This window comes from Neomonachus schauinslandi, chromosome 5, assembly GCF_002201575.2.
Source record: "Neomonachus schauinslandi chromosome 5, ASM220157v2, whole genome shotgun sequence".
NCBI classification, from domain to species: domain Eukaryota; kingdom Metazoa; phylum Chordata; class Mammalia; order Carnivora; family Phocidae; genus Neomonachus; species Neomonachus schauinslandi.
In genome coordinates this window covers 70,986,212-71,006,978 of record NC_058407.1, presented here as the reverse complement: position 1 = coordinate 71,006,978, position 20,767 = coordinate 70,986,212, and the positions used below count along the sequence as shown (strand labels likewise).

The 20,767-nt window shown below is 35.6% G+C and overlaps 1 protein-coding gene across 1 annotated transcript in view; it reads left to right on the top strand.

Moving 5' to 3' along the window:
• CNTN1 (contactin 1) overlaps positions 1-20,767 on the top strand; it is a 143,436-nt gene that overhangs the window by 113,731 nt on the left and 8,938 nt on the right. Inside the window, 2 exon segments of the mRNA XM_044915209.1 lie at positions 10,950-11,184; positions 13,705-13,808. Coding sequence (XP_044771144.1) covers positions 10,950-11,184; positions 13,705-13,808 — 339 coding nt within the window.

Sequence of the window (20,767 nt, the reverse complement as noted above, 5' to 3'; positions counted from 1 at the left end):
CATCTGCTGCTTCTGGCAAGTGATAGAGCAGCGGAGCACAAAATCGGAACTTTTAGAAGTCTGCTCTGCTGAGGGACGTCACTCCAGTGGCTAAGCGGGGGGTGGAACCCTCGTGGGACAGTGTGGTCTCAGGACCCTCGGGGTCACAGAAAGACCGGGGGTGCCTGAGTGCGGCAGAGCTCCCAGGTATCGGAGCGGGGAAGCCGGCTGCAGAGACGGAGCCGAGGCGCGGGCTCTCAGCTTGGGGTTGCCATAACCGTGATCCACGGCACAGTCGGGCCACTGCTCCTCCAGCAGGGACCCAACAAGTGGCAGATCTGGGGAGACTCCCCTTCCCCCCACCCCAGGAGCAGCACAGGAGCACACCACAGGGATCTGCTGGGTTTGGAGACTCCACAAGGGGTCATGAGCCAGAGATAGAAACGCTCGGTCACAGGCGGGGTGAGCACAGAGTGCAGCCAGAGACCGGGGAGCCAGGAGTGACTGACTGCTTTTCTCTGGGGGCACACTGAGGAGTGGGGCCCCGAGCTCTTGGCTCCTCCGGGGCAGAGATTGGGAGGCTGCCATTTTCACTCTTGGCCTCCAAAGCCCTACGGAAAGCTTGCAGGGAACAAAAGCTCCTGAGAGCAAACCTGAGCAGATTACTTAGCCTGGACCAGCAAGGGAGGGGCAATTCTGCCTCCAGCAAAGACATTTGGGAACCACGGCAACAGGCCCCTCCCCCAGAAGATCGGCGAGAACAGCTCGCCAAGACCAAGTTTACCGATCAATGAGAACAGCAGAACTCCAGCACTAGGGTAATACTGCACATAGAATTCATGGCTTTTTTCCCATGATTCTTTAGTCTTTCAAAGTTAATTTTTTTTTAACTTTCTTTTTCTTTTTCCCTTTTTCAAACAACATCTCATCAATCCCTTTTTTAAAAAATCTTTTTTATTTTTCATTTTTAAAGTCATATTCTATCCCTTCATAGTAGTTAACCTTATTTTTGGTATATTTATGTAAGTTGTTCTCTCCTTAAAATTTTGGGATACAGTTTCTTCTAACAGACCAAAATATACCCTAATTCTCTAGTGTATGGCTTTGTTCTAGTATCCTGCCTGACCACATTCTCTCCCTTTTTTTTTTAAATCCTCTTCCTTCTTTTTTCAACCAACTTCTTATCTTATCAATTCCTTTTATAAAATCTTTTATAATTTTCATGTTTACAGTCATATTCCATCTCTTCATCATATTAACCCTTATTTTTGTACATATATAAGTTTTTCTTTCTTTAAAATTTTGGGAGGCACTTTCTTCTAACAGACCAAAATATGCCCAAAATCTAGTGTGTGGCACTGATCTCTGCACCAGCCTGATCATATATGATCATATTCTGTTTTTTTGTTTGTTTGTTTATTTGTTTGTTTGTGTTTATCTTTTTCTTTTCTTTTTTTCCTTTTTCTTTCTTTTTCTTTCTTTTCTCCTGGTTTCAGGTCACTTCTGATTTGTCTAGTGTATATTTTTCTGGGGTCATTGTTACCCTGTTAGTATTTTGTTCTCTCATTCATCTATTCTCCTCTGGACAAAATGACAAGATGGAAAAAAATCACCTCAAAAAAAAAAGAACAAGAGGCAGTACCAACTGCCAGGGACTTAATCAATATGGACATTAGTAAGATGTCAGAACTAGAGTTCAGAATGATGATTTTAAAGATACTAGCTGGGCTTGAAAAAAGCATAGAAGATACTAGAGGAACCCTTTCTGGAGAAGTAAAAGAACTAAAATCTAACCAAGTCAAAATCAAAAAGGCTATTAATGAAGTGCAATCAAAAATGGAGGCTCTAAGTGCTAGGATAAATGAGGCAGAAGAGAGAATTAGTGGTACAGAAGACCAAATGATGGAAAATAACGAAGCTGAGAAAAAGAGAGATAAACAACTACTGGATCACGAGGGCAGAATTCGAGGGATAAGTGATACCATAAGATGAAACAATATTAGAATAATTGGGATCCCAGAAGAAGAAAGAAGAGAGAGGGGGGCAGAAGGTATATTGGAGCAAATTATAGCAGAGAACTTCCCTAATTTGGGGAAGGAAACAGGCATCAAAATCCAGGAGGCACAGAGAACCCCCCTCAAAATCAGTAAAAATAGATCAATAGCCTGACATCTAATAGTAAAACTTACGAGTCTCAGAGACAAAGAGAAAATCCTGAAAGCAGCTCAGGACAAGAGATCTGTAACCTACAATGGTAGAAACATTAGACTGGAACAGATCTATCCACAGAGACCTGGCAGGCCAGAAAGGACTGGCATGATATATTCAGAGCACTAAATGAGAAAAATATGCAGCCAAGAATACTATATCCAACTAGGCTGTCATTGAAAATAGAAGGAGAGATCAAAAGCTTCCAGGACAAACAAAAACTAAAGGAATTTGCAAACACAAAACCGGCCCTACAAGAAATCTTGAAAGGGGTCCTCTAAGCAAAGAGAGAGCCTAAAAGCAACATAGACCAGAAAGGAACACAGACAATATACAGTAACAGTCACCTTACAGGCAATACAATGGCACTAAATTCCTATCTTTCAATAGTTACCCTGAATGTAAATGGGCTAAATGCCCCAATCAAAAGACAGAGGCTATCAGATTGGATTAAAAAACAAGACCCATCGATATACTGTCTGCAAGAGACTCATTTTAGACCCAAAGACACCCCCAGATTGGAAGTGAGGGGGTGGAAAACCATTTACCATGCTAATGAACATCAAAAGAAAGCTGAGATGGCAATCCTTATATCAGACAAATTAGATTTTAAACCAAAGACTATACTAAGAGATGAGGAAGGACACTATATCCTACTTAAAGGGTCTATCCAACAAGAAGATCTGACAATTGTAAATATCTATGTCCCTAACATGAGAGCAGCCAATTATATAAGCCAATTAATAACAAAAGCAAAGAAACACATTGACAACAATACAATAATAGTGGGGGACTTTAACACCCCTCCTCACTGAAATGGACAGATCATCTAAGCAAAGGATCAACAAGGAGATAAAGACTTTAAATGACACACTGGACCAACTGGACTTCACAGATACATTCAGAACATTCCATCCCAAAGCAACAGAATACACATTCTTCTCTAGTGCCCATGGAACATTCTCCAGAATAGATCACATCCTAGGTCACAAATCAGGTCTCAACCAGTACCAAAAGATTGGGATCATCCCCTGCATTTTATCAGGGAATGCTTTGAAACTAGAACTCAATCACAAGAGGCAAGTTGGAAAGAACTCAAATACATGGAGGCTAAAAAGCATCCTACTAAGAATGAATGGGTCAACTAGGAAATTAAAGAACTAAAAAAATTCATGGAAACAAATGAAAATGAAAACACAACTGTTCAAAATCTTTGAGGTGCAGCAAAGGCAGTCCTAAGAGAAAAGTATATAGCAATACAAGCCTTTCTCAAGAAACAAGAAGGGTCTCAAATACACAATCTGACCCTACACCTAAAGGAGCTGGAGAAAGAACAGCAAAGAAAGCCTAAACCCAGCAGGAGAAGAGAAATAATAAAGATCAGAGCAGAAATCAATGAAATAGAAACCAAAAGAACAGTAGAACAGATCAATGAAACTAGGAGCTGGTTCTTTGAAAGAATTAACAAGGTTGATAAACACCTGGCCAGACTTATCAAAAAGAAAAGAGAAATGACCCAAATCAACAAAATCATGAATGAAAGAGGAGAGATCACAACCAACACCAAAGAAATACAAACAATTATAAGAACATATTATGAGCAACTCTATGCCAGCAAATTAGATAATCTGGAAGAAATGGATGCATTCCTACAGATGTATCAACTACCAAAACTGAACCAGGAAGAAATAGAAAACCTGAACAGACCTATAACCACTAAGGAAATTGAAGCAGTCATCAAAAATCTCCCAATAAAAAAAAGCCCAGGGCCAGATGGCTTCCCAGGGGAATTCTACCAAACATTTCAAGAAGAATTAATACCTATTCTTCTGAAACTGTTCCAAAAAATAGAAATGGAAGGAAAACTTCCAAACTCGTTTTATGAGGGCACCTTTACCTTGATCCCAAAACCAGACAAAGACCCCATCAAAAAGGAGAATTACAGATGCAGAAAAAGCATTTGACAAAGTACAGCATCCTTTCTTGATTAAAACTCTTCAGAGTATAGGATAGAGGGTACATACCTCAATATCATAAAAGCCATCTATGAAAAACCCACAACGAAAATCATTCTCATTGGGGAAAAATGAGAGCTTTCCCCCTAAGGTCAGGAACATGGCAGGGATGTCCACTATCACCACTGCTATTCAACATAGTACTAGAAGTCCTAGCCACAGAAATCAGACAACAAAAAGATAAAACACATCCAAATCGGCAAAGAAGAAGTCAAACTCTCACTCTTTGCAGATGATATACTTTATGTGGAAAACCCAAAAGACTCCACCCCAAAACTGCTAGAACTCATACAGGAATTCAGTAAGGTGGCAGGATATAAAATCAATGCACAGAAATCACTGGCATTCCTATACACCAACAACAAGACAGAAGAAAGAGAAATTTAGGAGTCGATCCCATTTACAATTGCACCCCAAACCATAAGATACCTAGGAATAAATCTAACCAAAGAGGCAAAGGATCTGTACTCAGAAAACTATAAAATACTCATGAAAGGAATGGAGGAAGACACAAAGAAATGGAAAAACTTTCCATCCTCATGCACTGGAAGAAGAAATATTGTGAAGATGTCAATGCTACCTAGAGCAATCTGCACATTCAATGCAATCCCTATCAAAATACCATCACTTTTTTCAAAGAAATGGAACAAATAATCCTAAAATTTGTATGGAACCAGAAAAGACCCCTAATAGCAAGAGGAATGTTGAAAAAGAAAAGCAAAGCTGGTGGCACCACAATTCCGGACTTCAAGCTCTATTACAAAGCTGTAATCATCAAGACAGTATGGTCCTGGCACAAAAACAGACATATAGATCAATGGAACAGAATAGAGAGCCCAGAAATGCACCCTCAACTCTATGGTCAACTAATCTTTGACAAAGCAGGAAAGAGTGTCCAATGGAAAAAAGTCTCTTCAACAAATGGTGTTGGGAAAATTGGACAGCCACATGCAGAAGAATGAAACTGGACCATTTCCTTACACCACACACAAAAATAGCCTCAAAATGGTTCAAAGACCTCAATGTGAAACAGGAGTCCATCAAAATCCTAAAGGAGAACACAGGCAGCAACCTCTTCGACCTCAGCTGCAGCAACTTCTTCCTAGAAACATCGCCAAAGGCAAGGGAAGCAAGGGCAAAGATGAACTATTGGGACTTCATCAAGATAAAAAGCTTTTGCAGAGCAAAAGAAACAGTCAACAAAACCAAAAGACAACTGACAGAATGGGAGAAGATATTTGCAAATGACACATCAGATAAAGGGCTAGTATCCAAAATCTATAAAGAACTTAGGAAATTCAACACCCAAAGAACAAATGATCCAATCAAGAAATGGGTGGAAGACATGAACAGATATTTTTCCAAAGAAGACATCCAAATGGTCAACAGGCACATGAAAAGTGCTCAATATCACTTCGCATCAGGGAAATCCAAATCAAAACCTCAATGAGATACCACCTCACACAAGTCAGAATGGCTAAAATTAACCGTCAGGAAATGACAGATGTTGGCAGGGATGGGGAGAAAGGGGAACCCTCCTACACTGTTGGTGGGAATGCAAGCTGGTGCCACCACTCTGAAAAACAGTATGGAGGTTCTCAAAAAGTTGAAAATAGAGCTACCATATGACCCAGCAATTGCACTTCTGGGTATTTACCCCAAAGATACAAATGTAGGGATCCGAAGGGGTACGTGCACCCCGATGTTTATAGCAGCAATGTCCACAATAGCCAAACTGTGGAAAGAGCCAAGATGTCCATCAACAGATGAATGGATAAAGAAGTGGTATATATATACAATGGAATATTATGCAGCCATCAAAAGCAATGAAATCTTGCCTTTTGCACAACGTGGATGGAACTGGAGGGTATTATGCTGAGTGAAATAAGTCAATCAGAGAAAGACATATATCATATGACCTCACTGATATGAGGAATTCTTAATCTCAGGAGGTTTGCTGGATGGTGGGGGTGGTACAGATGGGGTGGCTGGATGATAGACATTGGGGAGGGTATGTACTATGGTGAGCACTGTGAATTGTGTAAGACTGTTGAATCACAGACCTGTACCTCTGAAACAAATAATTATACGTTAAAAAAAGAAGAAGAAGAAGAAGAAGATAGCAGGAAGGGAAAAATGAAGGGGGGGAAATTGGAGGGGGAGACGAACCATGGGAGACTATGGACTTGAGAAACAAACTGAGGGTTCTGGAGGGGAGGGGCATGGGGGAATGTGTTCCTGGTGATGGGTATTAAAGAGGACACATACTGCATGGAGCACTGGGTGTTATATGCAAACAGTGAATCATGGAACACTACATCAAAAACTAATGATGTAATGTATGGTGATTAACATAACATAATAAAAAAAAAAGAAAATTACAAAGGAATACCCTTTATAACCACAGATACAAAACTTAACAAAATGTTGGCAAATTAAAGCCAACAAAATACTAAAAGACTGATACACTACGATGAAGTAGTTTATCCCAGAAATGCAAAGTTAGTTTCACATTCACAAATCAATCAATATTACTCATCATATTGGCAGAATAAAGAAATGAAACCATAGGATCTTCTCAAGATATCCTCATTCATAATTAACACTTATTCATGATTTTAAAAAAATTCTAAGTAAACTACAAATAGAAGGGAATTTCCTACACCTGATAAAAGATATTTATGAAAAATTTACAGTTAATAATAATGCTCAGTGGTGACAAGCTAAATGTTTTCCTTCTAAGTTTGGACATAGAGCAAAGATATCCCCTTTTAATGTTGTTAACGGAGGCCCTAGCCAGTGAAATAGGGCAAGAAAATGAAATAAAGACCACAGTGTGTGGGCAGAAAATTCTAGGGAAGCTATAAGCAACTGTAAGAGCTAATAAACACAATTTAAAATGTTGCAGGATACCCGGTCAATATTCTAAAGCCAATTGTTCTTTTATATTTTATTGGTTTGCTGCTAATAAAACTTAAAAACAAACAAACAAAAAACTAAGTTGCAAGATTTACACTATGAATTCAAAATTTACTAAAGCCACACCAATTAAGAGGAGTCAGTCATAAGGACTGATATCAATGAAGTAGAGAGCCCAGAAATAGACTCACACTCATATAAACAATTAATTTGCAAAAAGGCACTAAAGCAATACATTGGGAGCAAAGAAAAACTTTGCAATGGAAGGTATTAGAATAAGTGGATATTCAACTGGGAAATGTTTATCCAAAAGGAACCTGAATGTTCTTCAGCATTGCTTTGTCCAATACACTAAACTGATGGGTTAGTCCTTTTCTAGTTAACATTAGTTAAATATGTATTATCAGTGTAATAATGTATTATCAGTGAGTCAAGATACTATTTCCTCTATTATGGTAATACTTCTACTGCAGAGGTATTATTTTTTTTTGTAAAAATAATTATTTAAGTTAGAAAGCAACAGATGTTTTATTGATAGCTCCAATGTTAAAGTATAAAGTAAACAAAAATTACCCATGATCACACAACCTAGAAATCACCCAATTTGACATTTTGGGGTGGTCTTTCTAGTCTTCTATATATAAAGTCATAAAATTTGTATAATACATGTTTAAACTTATTATTTTGCATGTAATTTTCTTTTTGTAAGACTCCTTGAGATTTAATTATTTTTATTACTTTTAATTATTATATTTTATATATGTTTATTATTTTTGTTTGCATGGAATATGACAGTATTAATTTTCATTTCAATGTATTTTCATGACATCTGTAATTGATTTTCAAAAGACAAATTTTAACTGCAAGCTTTATCCAACTTGCACTTCTAATAGACATCTATTTCTGGAGTATCTGCCAAGCTCATAATGACTTTTCTTCTGTGGAAATTATTCATTTCACAATCCTCTATCAAAATGTAACTTTACTTAAGGAAAAAAAAAGAAAAGAAAGAGAAAAAAAATCAATGCTCAAAGCACAAGAATAGATTACTGAAATTATCTTTTTCTTAAATGCATGTCAGATTTTACCTGGCTTACTATGGCTTCATATGCAGTTCCTATGCAAAAATAGATCCTGGGGCGCCTGGGTGGCTCAGTTGGTTAAGCGACTGCCTTCGGCTCGGGTCATGATCCTGGAGTCCCAGGATCGAGTCCCACGTCAGGCTCCCTGCTCAGCAGGGAGTCTGCTTCTCTCTCTGACCCTCCCCCCCTCATGCTCTCTCTCTATCTCATTCTCTCTCTCAAATAAATAAATAAAATCTTTAAAAAAAAAATAGATCCTGGATGTTAAGGGATCCATTGGTCTAAAAGATTAAACAAACATTCAGCTATCTAATTCCAGATATATCTTGAACTCACTGTGGTGTGGTAACCCAATATTAATTTATAGCATTTTCTCTGGACATTCAAACCCCAAGACTTAGTTAAAAAAACTTTTGTATCAACACATGTTTTTATTTTTTTATTTTTTGAGAGAGAGAGAAAGAGAGTATACATGCATGCGTGTGCAAGAGCAAGGAGGAGGCGGGGGTAGGGAGGGGTAGAGGGAGAGAGAGAATCTTAAGCTGGCTCCATGCCCAGCACAGAGCCCATTGCCAGCTCCATCTCACGACCCTGAGATCATGACCTGAACTGAAGTCAAGAGTTGGTGGTTCAGCGGACCATCCGAGCCACCCAAACACCCTCAACACCTGTTTTTAAATTGGAGTTTGCTTTTGCACTTGAAACTTACTTTGATCACTAGTGTAATCTATTATGATAAATCTGTCTCAGAAGTCACTCAAGGGACTTGTTATTAAAGCATCCAAAACATTTTGTTAATTTTTTATGACCCATAGAGGAGTTCTGTATCAGAGACTGTAATGTCTGAAAAACACTGCATTTCAGCTGGATATTTGAAGTGAGAGATATTGTGGCAGAGAAAGCTGTGATAGTAGAGGCTTGTCTGAATTAGACACAGTGACATTTACTTAGGTAACATGTTGATATAGCTCCATGCACCCATTAAATATTTTTAGTGTTTAGTCACTGCAGATAGTCAAAGAGCACAACCTAGGTTCCAAAGGATTTTTTGAGAAGTGCAGAAAAAATAACAGGTTTAATCTTTGCAAAAATCAAATTGATTTCTGTAAGTGGATATTTAGCAAAAATTGACTTCACTCAGTGCTCTGTAGTCATATTTTATTCTTGGCATTTAATTTACATTCTTAAGTAAGATTTAGAAATAAAATGTTGAATCTCAAGTTATTTAATTTGTAAGTTTTAGTGTCAATGTAACATATATAAGTGCAGATATTAAGAAAATTAGAATACTTTACTCTTTTATATGTGGCTTGAATATTTTTTTTTTTAACTCAGTGGGTATCTGTTTCAGAATAAGATGGGGATGTTATCAAAATTTCATGATGAGAAAGCCTTTTCTAAAAATTTTAAATCACGTCTCTGGTGATACAGCCTGAGAATCATTAATTTTTTTCCAGTTTTATTGAGTTTTTTTTTTTTTAGTTTGCAAATTTTTTCCACTTTCATTAAGATTTGAAAATTCTGTAGATGATTCTGGTATACTCTAAATTGCAAAAACTAGGGAGATAACTATCAAAAAGAAAATTGTTTAAACTACTGTAGAAACATTATATTTTCTAATAATGTAAAAAAAATCAAAATTAGTACATTCTTGGAATCATGCTTTACGATTTACATTTCTATACCATCATGTTTAACATAAGTGTATTCAAGCAACTGTGGTATATTTACTTCAAGGTTTTTCCTCATGATAACTTAAGTTTGATATTTCCAGTGAAAAAATAAATATCAATTTGCATATTTATCTTTTTGACTTTTTTAAAAAGACTAAATGATGAGTATTTACTAGAACTAGCTTTGCCATTATTTATAAATAATGAATTGTCAAAGCTGACATGAACTTTATTGAGCAGTTGACATGTATAATTATAAGAAACTCAGAAAATAATGCCAGACAGAGCACTTTCTTCAATATTGTGTCAGACAGGGGCTCACAGCCAGCCTCCTACAGATGAGGGCAGCATCATCTCTTCCTTCACTTTCTCTCTTTTTCCCTCTGACCAGTTTCCACTGTTTGATTATAAGACAGATCTTCTAGAGTCTTGTATAACTCTCTTACCATTGCCTTTCAACTCTAAAGAAATTAATTTACTCATTCATTAAATATTTCTTGAGGCTTTGTTCTAGGTCCTAGGGATAAATATAAATGAAATTCACAGAAACTCTTCCTTCATGAAACTTATGTTCTAGTAATTGAGAGAACAATGACGTGGATAAATAAGTTAAATATGTAGTGTGGATCATAGTAATGTTAAAGAGAACAAAATAAAGCAGGGAGGTGGGATATGGGGGTATTATGGAAAGGCTCTTGAAATGGCAGATTCTGCGGCCAGGAAAGACCACAAGTAAGTGATTTTTACCTCAAGAAAGTGAGGGAAGGGGCCTTCTGTTGTATGGAAGAGCATCCTAGGGATAAGGAATTGAATGTAAAAAGGCCCAGAGAAGGAGCCCCACCCCCTGCCCGAGATATTCCAAGAAGAGCATCTTTGGTAAGTGAAGTCATTACTTGTTTGAACATGTTTTTGCCTTGGCATTTTCAGGCAGCACTAACTTGTGAACATGTTTTTTAAAGTACATTTTTACAAAGAACATACTTTCTTATATATCGTTATTATAATTTGCTTTGAATTTTCCCCCTATTAAACTGTATTGCTTAAACCTATTTAACATTTCAATTTCTGTGTAGCCTTTGTCAAGAGAATACCACTACGGCAACAATTTTGGTTACATAGTGGCGTTTAAGCCCTTTGATGGGGAAGAATGGAAAAAAGTTACAGTTACTAATCCAGATACTGGCCGCTATGTCCATAAAGATGAGACCATGCGCCCATCTACTGCATTCCAAGTTAAAGTTAAGGCCTTTAACAACAAAGGAGATGGACCTTACAGCCTCACAGCAGTCATTAATTCAGCACAAGATGGTAAGTAAAAGAAAGACCTTACTAATATGATGAGGGAGGGGAGAAGCCTAATCCTCTGTAGGCATTTTGTTTGCTGCCTTTTAGAACCTACTTACTAAGATCTTTTCATACTACTAGGCATTTCTAAATGAGTATTCCTTTGATCGAAATTAAAATGTCACTCTATACATTTAAAGAAAGACAAGAATGCCTCCAAAATCTTTTTCATCCTTTAGATCATGTCCATGATAGTTAGGAAATCTCCACTAAAATAATTGGCTTAGATCCCTGTTCCTGGCCTCTTGATTCTAATTTTGAAGTGAGAAATTCTCCATACTTGATTGGAACCTCAGTATGTCTGTGCATTCACAATATTTACTGCTTATAAATTACTTAACGTATACTTTTTTGGGAGTAAAATTTCCCCCTTTTAACCTAAAAATTGTATAATTATAGCATTTACGTGACTTTTTTGTCATTACAATAGAGTACTAAAATTTTATTAAAGGGAATATAAGCATAATTCTATGAAAAAGGAGTCAGAAAGGCAGTTGAATTTTTTTCTTGGAAAAGAAAAAATTTGTCTGGAAGACTATTTGGGGGGTAAATATATAGATACTGGCTGTCTGTTTTTCTAGAAACTTTAACTGATCTGAGCATGCTCCTAAAGGACTCTATAGATCTATGCTAAATAATATATAGTTTTAGATTATACATAATGATATTAATTTCTGTGATTTCCTATTTAAGTTATTATGCTTTTTATTGTGATTTTCCTATTTAAAGAAAGATAAGACCTCCTTATTTTTTAAGATCTCATTATATCTCCGTGCTCATCAGCACTGTGTAAATATTAATGACTAGAAAAGCAAATAGGGATTTCATTGCCTTCTGACTTAACACTTTTGTCCTTGGCCAAGTTCTCTTTTCACATGTATGAAAAGCACAAATGGATAGTGTAAAGACTTAAAATTATAAGCGATACTCCTCTGATCTCTTAAAGGAAAAACACTCTATTCATTTACCCAGTTTGCACTATTTTTACTTCAAAATAAACAATTAGCTATCCCATAGAACTCACATATGCTCTTCAGTCATAGAGTTACTAGTTTTCATATTTGTTAAAAACTTAATGGGCATTCAAATCATTCCATGCTCTTTACCGACAACACAAACATGAAAGGCAACCATATATATATGAATATATATGTGTGTAGGTACACACACACACACACACTTTTTAAGTTAGTTAACTAAATACATAGAAAGAATAAAAATAAAAATTATTTAAGTTTATAATCAATTCAGGTCTTTTTAGTCCCAAGTAATAAATCTTACATTCTCTGTGCTTGTGCTGATTCAGCAGAAATATGATAACTTGACTCAGTGTTACCAGTTTGAACAATATGAGTGCATTTCACAGAGGAAATGAAAGTAAAAAGCATTTTACAAGTTATCTTCTCACCCAATATCAATTTTTTATTGCTTTGTTTGATGCTAAAGTAGTCAGGCAAAAGGCCATGCCTGTCATTTCTTTAGTCATGGCCATCTGCTTTTAATTATATTTCTTTTCTAAATGTTTCATGGGTCTCATAAAACCTGCATGTGCCGAAACTTGTATAAGTGTTCATCTTTTCTTTTACTACTAAGAAATCAATCATAGTGCTACATGTTTACCTTGATTCAGAAAGACAACAATGTTCATGCGCAGGGCATTTTTAACATAAAAGAGGATTATAGCTTGTTAATAAAAGACAATAAAAATTGATCATTCTTGCTTAAAGATTTCCTTAGTTTCTTTGTGTAATTTTCATAAGGGATGTAAATTACTTTTTTTTCACTGAACAGAGAGGCCTTTTTGATACATATTTGACTTGATGCCCAGTTGGAAGATTAGACTTATAAAAGCTTTCCTGAGCCCAAAAAACAGTAGATGCCTAAAATTTTTTTTAAAGGAATTAAAAAAAAAAAAAAAACAAACTTATGCATAAAAGAGAAAGAAGTATCTCTACGTAGTATCTTTAGCTCATATAAATACAAAGTATGAGAAAATTGAAAATTAATTGTAGTGAACAATGTTTTATAATAAATATCAAATTTCCTATTTTTGAATAATGTAGAGTTGATAAACTAAATATAATAATTTAATCTGCATCAATGCGCTTTCTTAAGCAGATTAGTTGGGAGAAATGCAAAAAAAGAATTAGTACAGTTCTTGCTCACAGATATTGGAGAACTCCATGAAGCTTTCCATATTTTTTAAAAGTGTGTATGTATATGTGTATATATATGTGTATAAGTCTATGTTAACATTCATGTAGATGTGTGTGCATATATCATTGATGACCATGAAATAAAGTAATATTAGTAAAACTAGAGAAAAACATAATAAAATTATTTGACTTATTTTATTTTACAAATATTAAAACTACTTAAAATATTAAAATATAGTTTTAATCCATTCATTCAGCAAATGGTGCTATTTGAATTTTGTTATATAAGCATCTTATATAAAAATATAATGTTCTCATCAAATTTCAGCTCCCAGTGAAGCCCCAACAGAAGTAGGTGTTAAAGTCTTATCATCTTCTGAGATATCTGTTCATTGGGAGCATGTTGTAGAAAAAATAGTGGAAAGCTATCAGGTGAGTTCAATTTTTATCAAACTATGTACATTTATTCATAAATATATTAACATAAGCTTTCAAATATGTTGCATCTTTCAATGCTCTGTGGCCATTGATTTATGTGGCAACTAATACTATAATCTCTGTATTTAATATGTCGGGCATTAATAAGCTATTGGGTTTTTTTTAAGATTTTATTTATTTATTTGTCTCAGAGAAAGAGAGAGAGCAAGCAAGCACAAGCATGGGGGTATCAGGCAGAGGGAGAAGCAGGCTCTCCACTGAGCAAGGAGACCGATTGAAGGCAGACGCATAACCGACTGAGCCACCCAGGCACCCTATAAGCTAATTGTTAAGAGTAAGGCAGAGGTTCCTAACTGGCTTATCTAGGAGAGATGTAGAGTCCTGTGCATTCACAAACAGTTAGCCAAAATAAAAACTAAGGTAATAACATCCATGGTTAAACAAGATCTTTTGAAGCATTCTCATAAAATGCTGGTGAATTTTAAGTTTTTTGGAAATCATTTCAGTAATTTATAAAAACATCCTTAAAATGTTTATTCTATTTGTTTCAATAGTTCTACTTCTAAAAGTCCTTATAAAAGAAATAACTATAAAATATGCCAAATATGTGTCTCATAAAATAGACACATATTTTCATAAGGGATCTTTCATAAGATCACAAATATGTGATCTATGAAGGTAGAAATTGGTAACATTCAAAATATCCCAAAGAAAACTTCCCTTGATTTGAGTCTTTAAAGACCAGTAGGAATAGCCAGTTAGAAGGGGGAGGATTTATATTAGTTAAAGGGAAAAAGACATGGAAACCTGAAGCTGGAATGATAGTTGGGGTCTTTAATATGATGCTAGCAAAATGTAGATGTGATTATGCAAGGAAAGTGAAATCATCTCATATTTTTAAGCACAAAGAGGGAAAATTAAGAGGAAGTGACAATATCCTATCTTTGCAGATGAGGAAATGTATGCCAGAGACTCAACAACTTGCCTCAGCACAAATGAAGTGTCAAAGCAGTATCTAAAACTCAGCTTTTCTGATTCACAGTTCAGGGCTTTATACCAAACCACAGACTCCTCTCTGTTTTAGGAAGTGAATGGACAGTGAGGGCCCTTCTGAAGCCACAGGCAGTGGGCTGCCTGCCCAATCAGCTAGCCCTCTTGATTCTGGTGCTCTCCCTTCTTCATCTGTCCATGAAATATTAGCTCCTCTAGGGCAGGATTTTGTCTGCTTTCCTCTCAGTGCCAAGAACAATGCTGAGCACAGAGTAAACACTAAACAGATACTCACTGAGGGCTGATTGTGATACTCAAGTATGATCAAATCAAGTGTTACACTCTGGCCTTCTCAAAGCCATGTTCCTGAGATGTAACCACAAAACCAACCCCAGGTTTTAACTTTTAAACATGTAACATATCAGGAAGCTCTTTTTTTTTTTTTCTTTTTGTACTGTCGGTTAGGATTTGGGTACATCTCAAAATGTCTTCAGATAATCTTTGCAAGGATTCAGCTGAAGTTATTATAAAAAGAGTGGAATGGTAGGAGTGAACTGGAAAGACCTAATATTCATAACTTCTTAAATTGACAATTACATTTACAGCTAGTAGAAAAGGAATGGGAAAAATAGAGAAATTCACTAGCTGTTGCAAACCCCTGTAATAAACAAGTTCAAGGTTTCTTGGGAGAAGACATCAGTATTTGGAGTTTGAAAGTCATCTCTTGGACCATAGCATTTTTTCTTATTTCATGGTATTCATTTTTAAGTAATAAAAAAGAGGAAAAAGGATTATTTAATCTATAACTCACTCACTCATGAATTGAAACACTAAATATATATTTTGCCTAAGAATTATATATTGACTATTTCATAACTTTCAACTAGCAGAGAACCAAGGAAATATGAGGTGGGAAGCAATGATAATTATCAGAATATAAAAGCTTTTTTTTTTTATTGGAAGTAAGCATCAATTAAGGATTTCCAATTAAATAGCAAAAAATCTTTAGCAGGTAATATTTTCTCAAATGATAATTTTCAAGGAAAAAATGTATGCTATTGAGGAATTTAGTTTCACAGATATCTGACTTTTGCAACTCCATAGTGAGTATAAAATTGTGAGCTCTGTTCCCAAGCAGATATAGGTTGATATCTCAGCTCTATCACTGAGGAATTTGGTACAAAATTTATTTGAAATTTCTGAGCTTTGGTTTTCTCATCTGGAAAGCTGGAAAGAGAGTAATCATGCCTCATAGAACTCTTGTGTGGAATGAAATGAAAGCATTTAATGCTTTTCCCTATTCTATGTCATTGGATATTTGAAGACAATGATGAGGATGACAGTGATGAAGATGATAATGATAATATTAATTATAAGAATAATAACATTTGTTGAGCCCTTACAATGCTAAATAGTTAAGCTTATTGTATTTAATCTACATGATCCTAGGGAATAGACACTATTATTATCCCTGTTTTAAAGATGAAAAATTTGAAGTTTAGAAACATTTGTCTGAGTAATAATTGGCATAACCAGATTTGAACCTAATAAATTAAATAAATTAAAAATATTGGAAATAAATCTCAAAATTATCGTTCCATTTGTTCTTTCTTAAAAACCTTTTGAGTCTTTGACACAGAACCTTGAATATCAAAGAGACAAGCATGAAAGAAAGCTTAAAAGAGAATATCTGTAACATGTATTCTCCTTTAAGAAAATGCCCCTGTAAGGGAGGGGGGTGTCGCTTGACTGAGTATAATGTGGTTATTGTTTCTATTTTAAAATATGATGGGAGAAGCCAGCAGTTTAACAAGATAGATGATTGAGAAAACTAATATCCCAGTGCACTTCCTATAAAAATGTACTCAAGGTCTAAGTTATAAAGAAACAGAGGGGGGGGAAAAGTAACACATTAAGAAAATAAAGTAAAAAGCTGGAGGAGCCCATCTCCTATGTGACTGACCCCATCTCAAGGTTAATTTCCTGATATTTCAAGTGAGAACTGTAGGCAATTTAGTTTAAAAATAATCTCTTCCCTTGTGGTTTTAAAATATATCTCAGTAGAGTGTTTAAGTTTTACTCATTTTTTTCCTCTTGCCTAGTTGAAGAGCTCCCCACTTCTACCCTTAATACTACTAAGTTTTCCTGCAGTGTAGATGAACTAGAAGAATATAAGAAGTGCTTATCCAGCAGGTAAAACATTCACTTAATGAAAAAAAGCAAAATATGCTATCAGGAACAATGAATGCAAAAACTCTTAGCAGCTGAATCAGAGATTAATGCAGATGATTGGTTTCATAATTATCTTAAAAGATTATCAATCCTGAGTAACCTACTCAGATGTTTTTAAAGGTTAATTTATTATGGTGAGCATAAACTAATATTTAGGAAGCGCTTCATTTTCTTATTTTGATGAAGGCATCTGTCTTCATCTGGATCTCCGTAAAGCAGAGCCTCACACATAAGTGTGGGAAAAGGTAGTGTTTTGTTGTTGTTTCTTTTTTTTTTATTAACATATAATGTATTATTTGTTTCAGGGGTACAGGTCTGTGATTCATCAGTCTTAGACAATTCACAGCGCTCACCATAGCACATACCCTCCCCAACGTCCATCACCCAGCCACCCCATCCCCCCACCCCCTTCCCCTCTAGAACCCTCAGTTTGTTTCTCAGAGTCCATAGTCTCTCATGGTTTGTCTCCCCCTCTGATCTCCCCCCTTCATTTTTCCCTTCCTACTATCTTCTTTTTTTTTAACATATATTTTTGTTTCGGGGGTACAGGTCTGTGATTCATCAGTCTTAGACAATTCACAGCGCTCACCATAGCACATACCCTCCCCAACGTCCATCACCCAGCCACCCCATCCCTCCCACCCCGCCTCCACTCCAGCAACCCTCAGTTTGTTTCCTGAGATTAAGAGTCTCTTATGGTTTGTCTCCCTCTCTGGTTTTGTCTTGTTTCATTTTTCCCTCCCTTCCCCTATGATCCTCTGCCTTATTTGTCAAATACCACATATCAGTGAGATCATATGATAATTGTTGTTGTTGTTATTTGTTTGTTTTAATATGAACCCAGGGAGCAAGTATGAGGAAAGAGCATAATGAACAGGACAGGGGGAAACTCGGGTACAAAGATGCTTTATCTTTTTGGCAAACCCTTACAAGAAGCTAATTGAAGCCTACATAGAATTGGTTGGTCCCAGCACCAGTGGTCAAATTTTGAATAGTTCCCAAAAGGTGTAAGGATACAAATTTGAATAATTTATATTATTGCTATTCCTTTCCCATGGAATATGCTAATAATCAAAGTAGTCTGGGATTTGGATAATATAGTTATTATATAATATATTTTTAGAGATTGAGATTTTTTTATGTCAACATCTCATTTTTTTCACTTAATAACCACATTAAAATTTTTTTGGAAATACTGTATTATATCCTTAACAAAGGAATTTTCACTTGTCACATGATTTTTTTTTTTCAGAAAATTCAGATTAAAAGGACAGAACTTAGAAATCTGATACAGGGGCGCCTGGGTGGCTCAGTCAGTTAAGCATCTGCCTCCAGCTTAGGTCATGATCCCAGGGTCCTGGGATCGAGCCCCACATCAAACCCTGCATCGAGCCCCTCATTGGACTCCTTGCTCTGCAGGGATCCTGCTTCTCCCTCTGCCTGCCACTCCCTCTGCTTGTGCTCTCTATCAAATAAATAAATAAAATCTTAAAAAAAAAAGAAATCTGATACAAAGGTTTATCAAAGTAGAAAATAGTAAAATGGAGCAAGCCTAATTTTCAAAAGTACTAAACATCTTTAGGCACTTCCATAATTGTAACATCCATTTCTATATTCTAAACCCCTTGGTTAAAAGAGTCATTTTTCCTGCAAATTTCTTAAAATTTTCTGGGAAGAGATATAACTATATTATCTTTGTACAAAAGTGGTATTAGTGTAGCACACAAATTTATGGAAAGTATAATATTCTTTTGCTAAGGTTTTTCGTTTTAGCTTCCTAATACTTTTGTAAAGAGTAAGCTTTCTTGGGGCAAAATGATATACTTAGATCTCTCTGTCCGAGATATTAGTGATTTTGTGTGAGCTTAAACATTTTGATTTCTTCCTTTATTTTTGTAATGAGATCTAGAACAGCAATGAACATGTCGGCTTGGGTCCTCACTGCATTCCCAGCACCTAGCACAGTAACTGGTACAAAGTGGGTACCTGATAACTATTTGTTCAATGAGTGAAAGAGTGTCATACTTCAAATGCAGTCCTATGCACCAAAAATAAATGATAAATACCTTTCTGCAAAGAGTTTCTAAATTAGTAGTGGTTGAGAAAGACAAGTCATGAGGCAGTTTCATAATTGTTTAATAAGCACTATGACAGGTTTACAATAGACGAAGGATGCTGTGGGGATTTTAGAAACATGTAGACAAAGAGTGAAAATTATAAAATGCCACATCATTAAATAAAAATAAATACATTTTTTGTTACTGTAACAGATGAAGATGAATTTATGGTTTACTATCCATAAAGCAGGACCCAATCTATGGATGTATGTATATATTTTCTAGTCATGATAATCCATTTCTACTTCATCCAGGCTCTCTTTTGGTCTCCCTAGTGATTAGTCAAAAGCAACATATGTGTTCTGCTCCATGACTACAGGTTGTACACTTCACTCCAAGCGATTTTCTCACAGATTACTGTCAGCATTTCACCACATTGAGAAACTCAGTGAGATGATCAAGAAGCAACAGCCCAAATTTATTATCTGTTTGGAAATGAAGTGCATGACCAGTGGCTAGTTCAGTGAAAAAAGATGGTACCATATATTACATATATGTATCTACTGTTTATTTTAGTATACTTCAAAAACATTGTAAGTTTTATGTAAACATATACAGATTATTAATGATATACTTAGAGGGACAGATTATTAAATCATTTTGTCTCAGATGCTTTCATTTGTAAAGAGTAACGATACTGTGAAAATTTCAAACTCTCATATTATAAAATAAGGAAATCTATTTGGCACACTTAATAATTCTTTCTGCTCCCTAGTTACAAAGGCATAGATAAGTCACTGCTTTAATTAATTGTGAATTTTAAAAGAGACTGACCATACAATCCCTGCTAAAATGAGATGAATAAAGTCATTTCTTATTTCAGATATAGGTGTAAATAGTAAATTAAGGAAAGCTTTGTTCTTTTCTTTTGTATTGCCAAAATGCCTCATGGAAATTTGAGAAGGCAGAAAAATTTTGTCACTTTAATTCCTCATTTTTGTACATAGCATCTTCTAGAAATGGTCTTTATTATATTAATCTGGTTAAAAAACTTCTCTTCTTTAAACTGGATAGAAAAGTTGTTATAATGGAATGAAGATTTTGAAATGTGGTATACATCTCAGTCAATAAGCATACATATAAAAATGCATGAACTTCAAGGACTTTGGTTTTGATTGCTATAATACATTCTAGATTCGTTGTGAAGATAATGTATGAGGATAATACTACTTTAGTGCTTGGCATTTCATTAGAATACAAATGTTCATTTTATTTCTCTTTAGTCAAGCAATAGAAGAGGCCTTATGTATTATCTAGTTCAAATGCTCACTAAAATATAGGCCATTGCCCTCCTCAGATGAATGTACTCACTGCTTGAACACTTTCAGAACCCAGAAACATTCCTTCTCGAGGAGGCTCCCCTCCTTAGAAAGTCTTGTCTGCCAACCGAGATCTGCTTCTGGAGACATTTGGTGCAATTCTACTTCCTTGGTTCTGAGGCCATCCTTCTGGTCAGATGACAGGAATGCCAAGGAGATCCTATCAAAACCATTAGGAAGAGTATTATCGACATGAGAAAAATGAATACTAGTAATCAAAATAAAAATATTGCAAAGGAAACCAGTTAGCAATTTAGTAACTAGCCTTTGCTCTGAAATGTGTCATTCTACATAT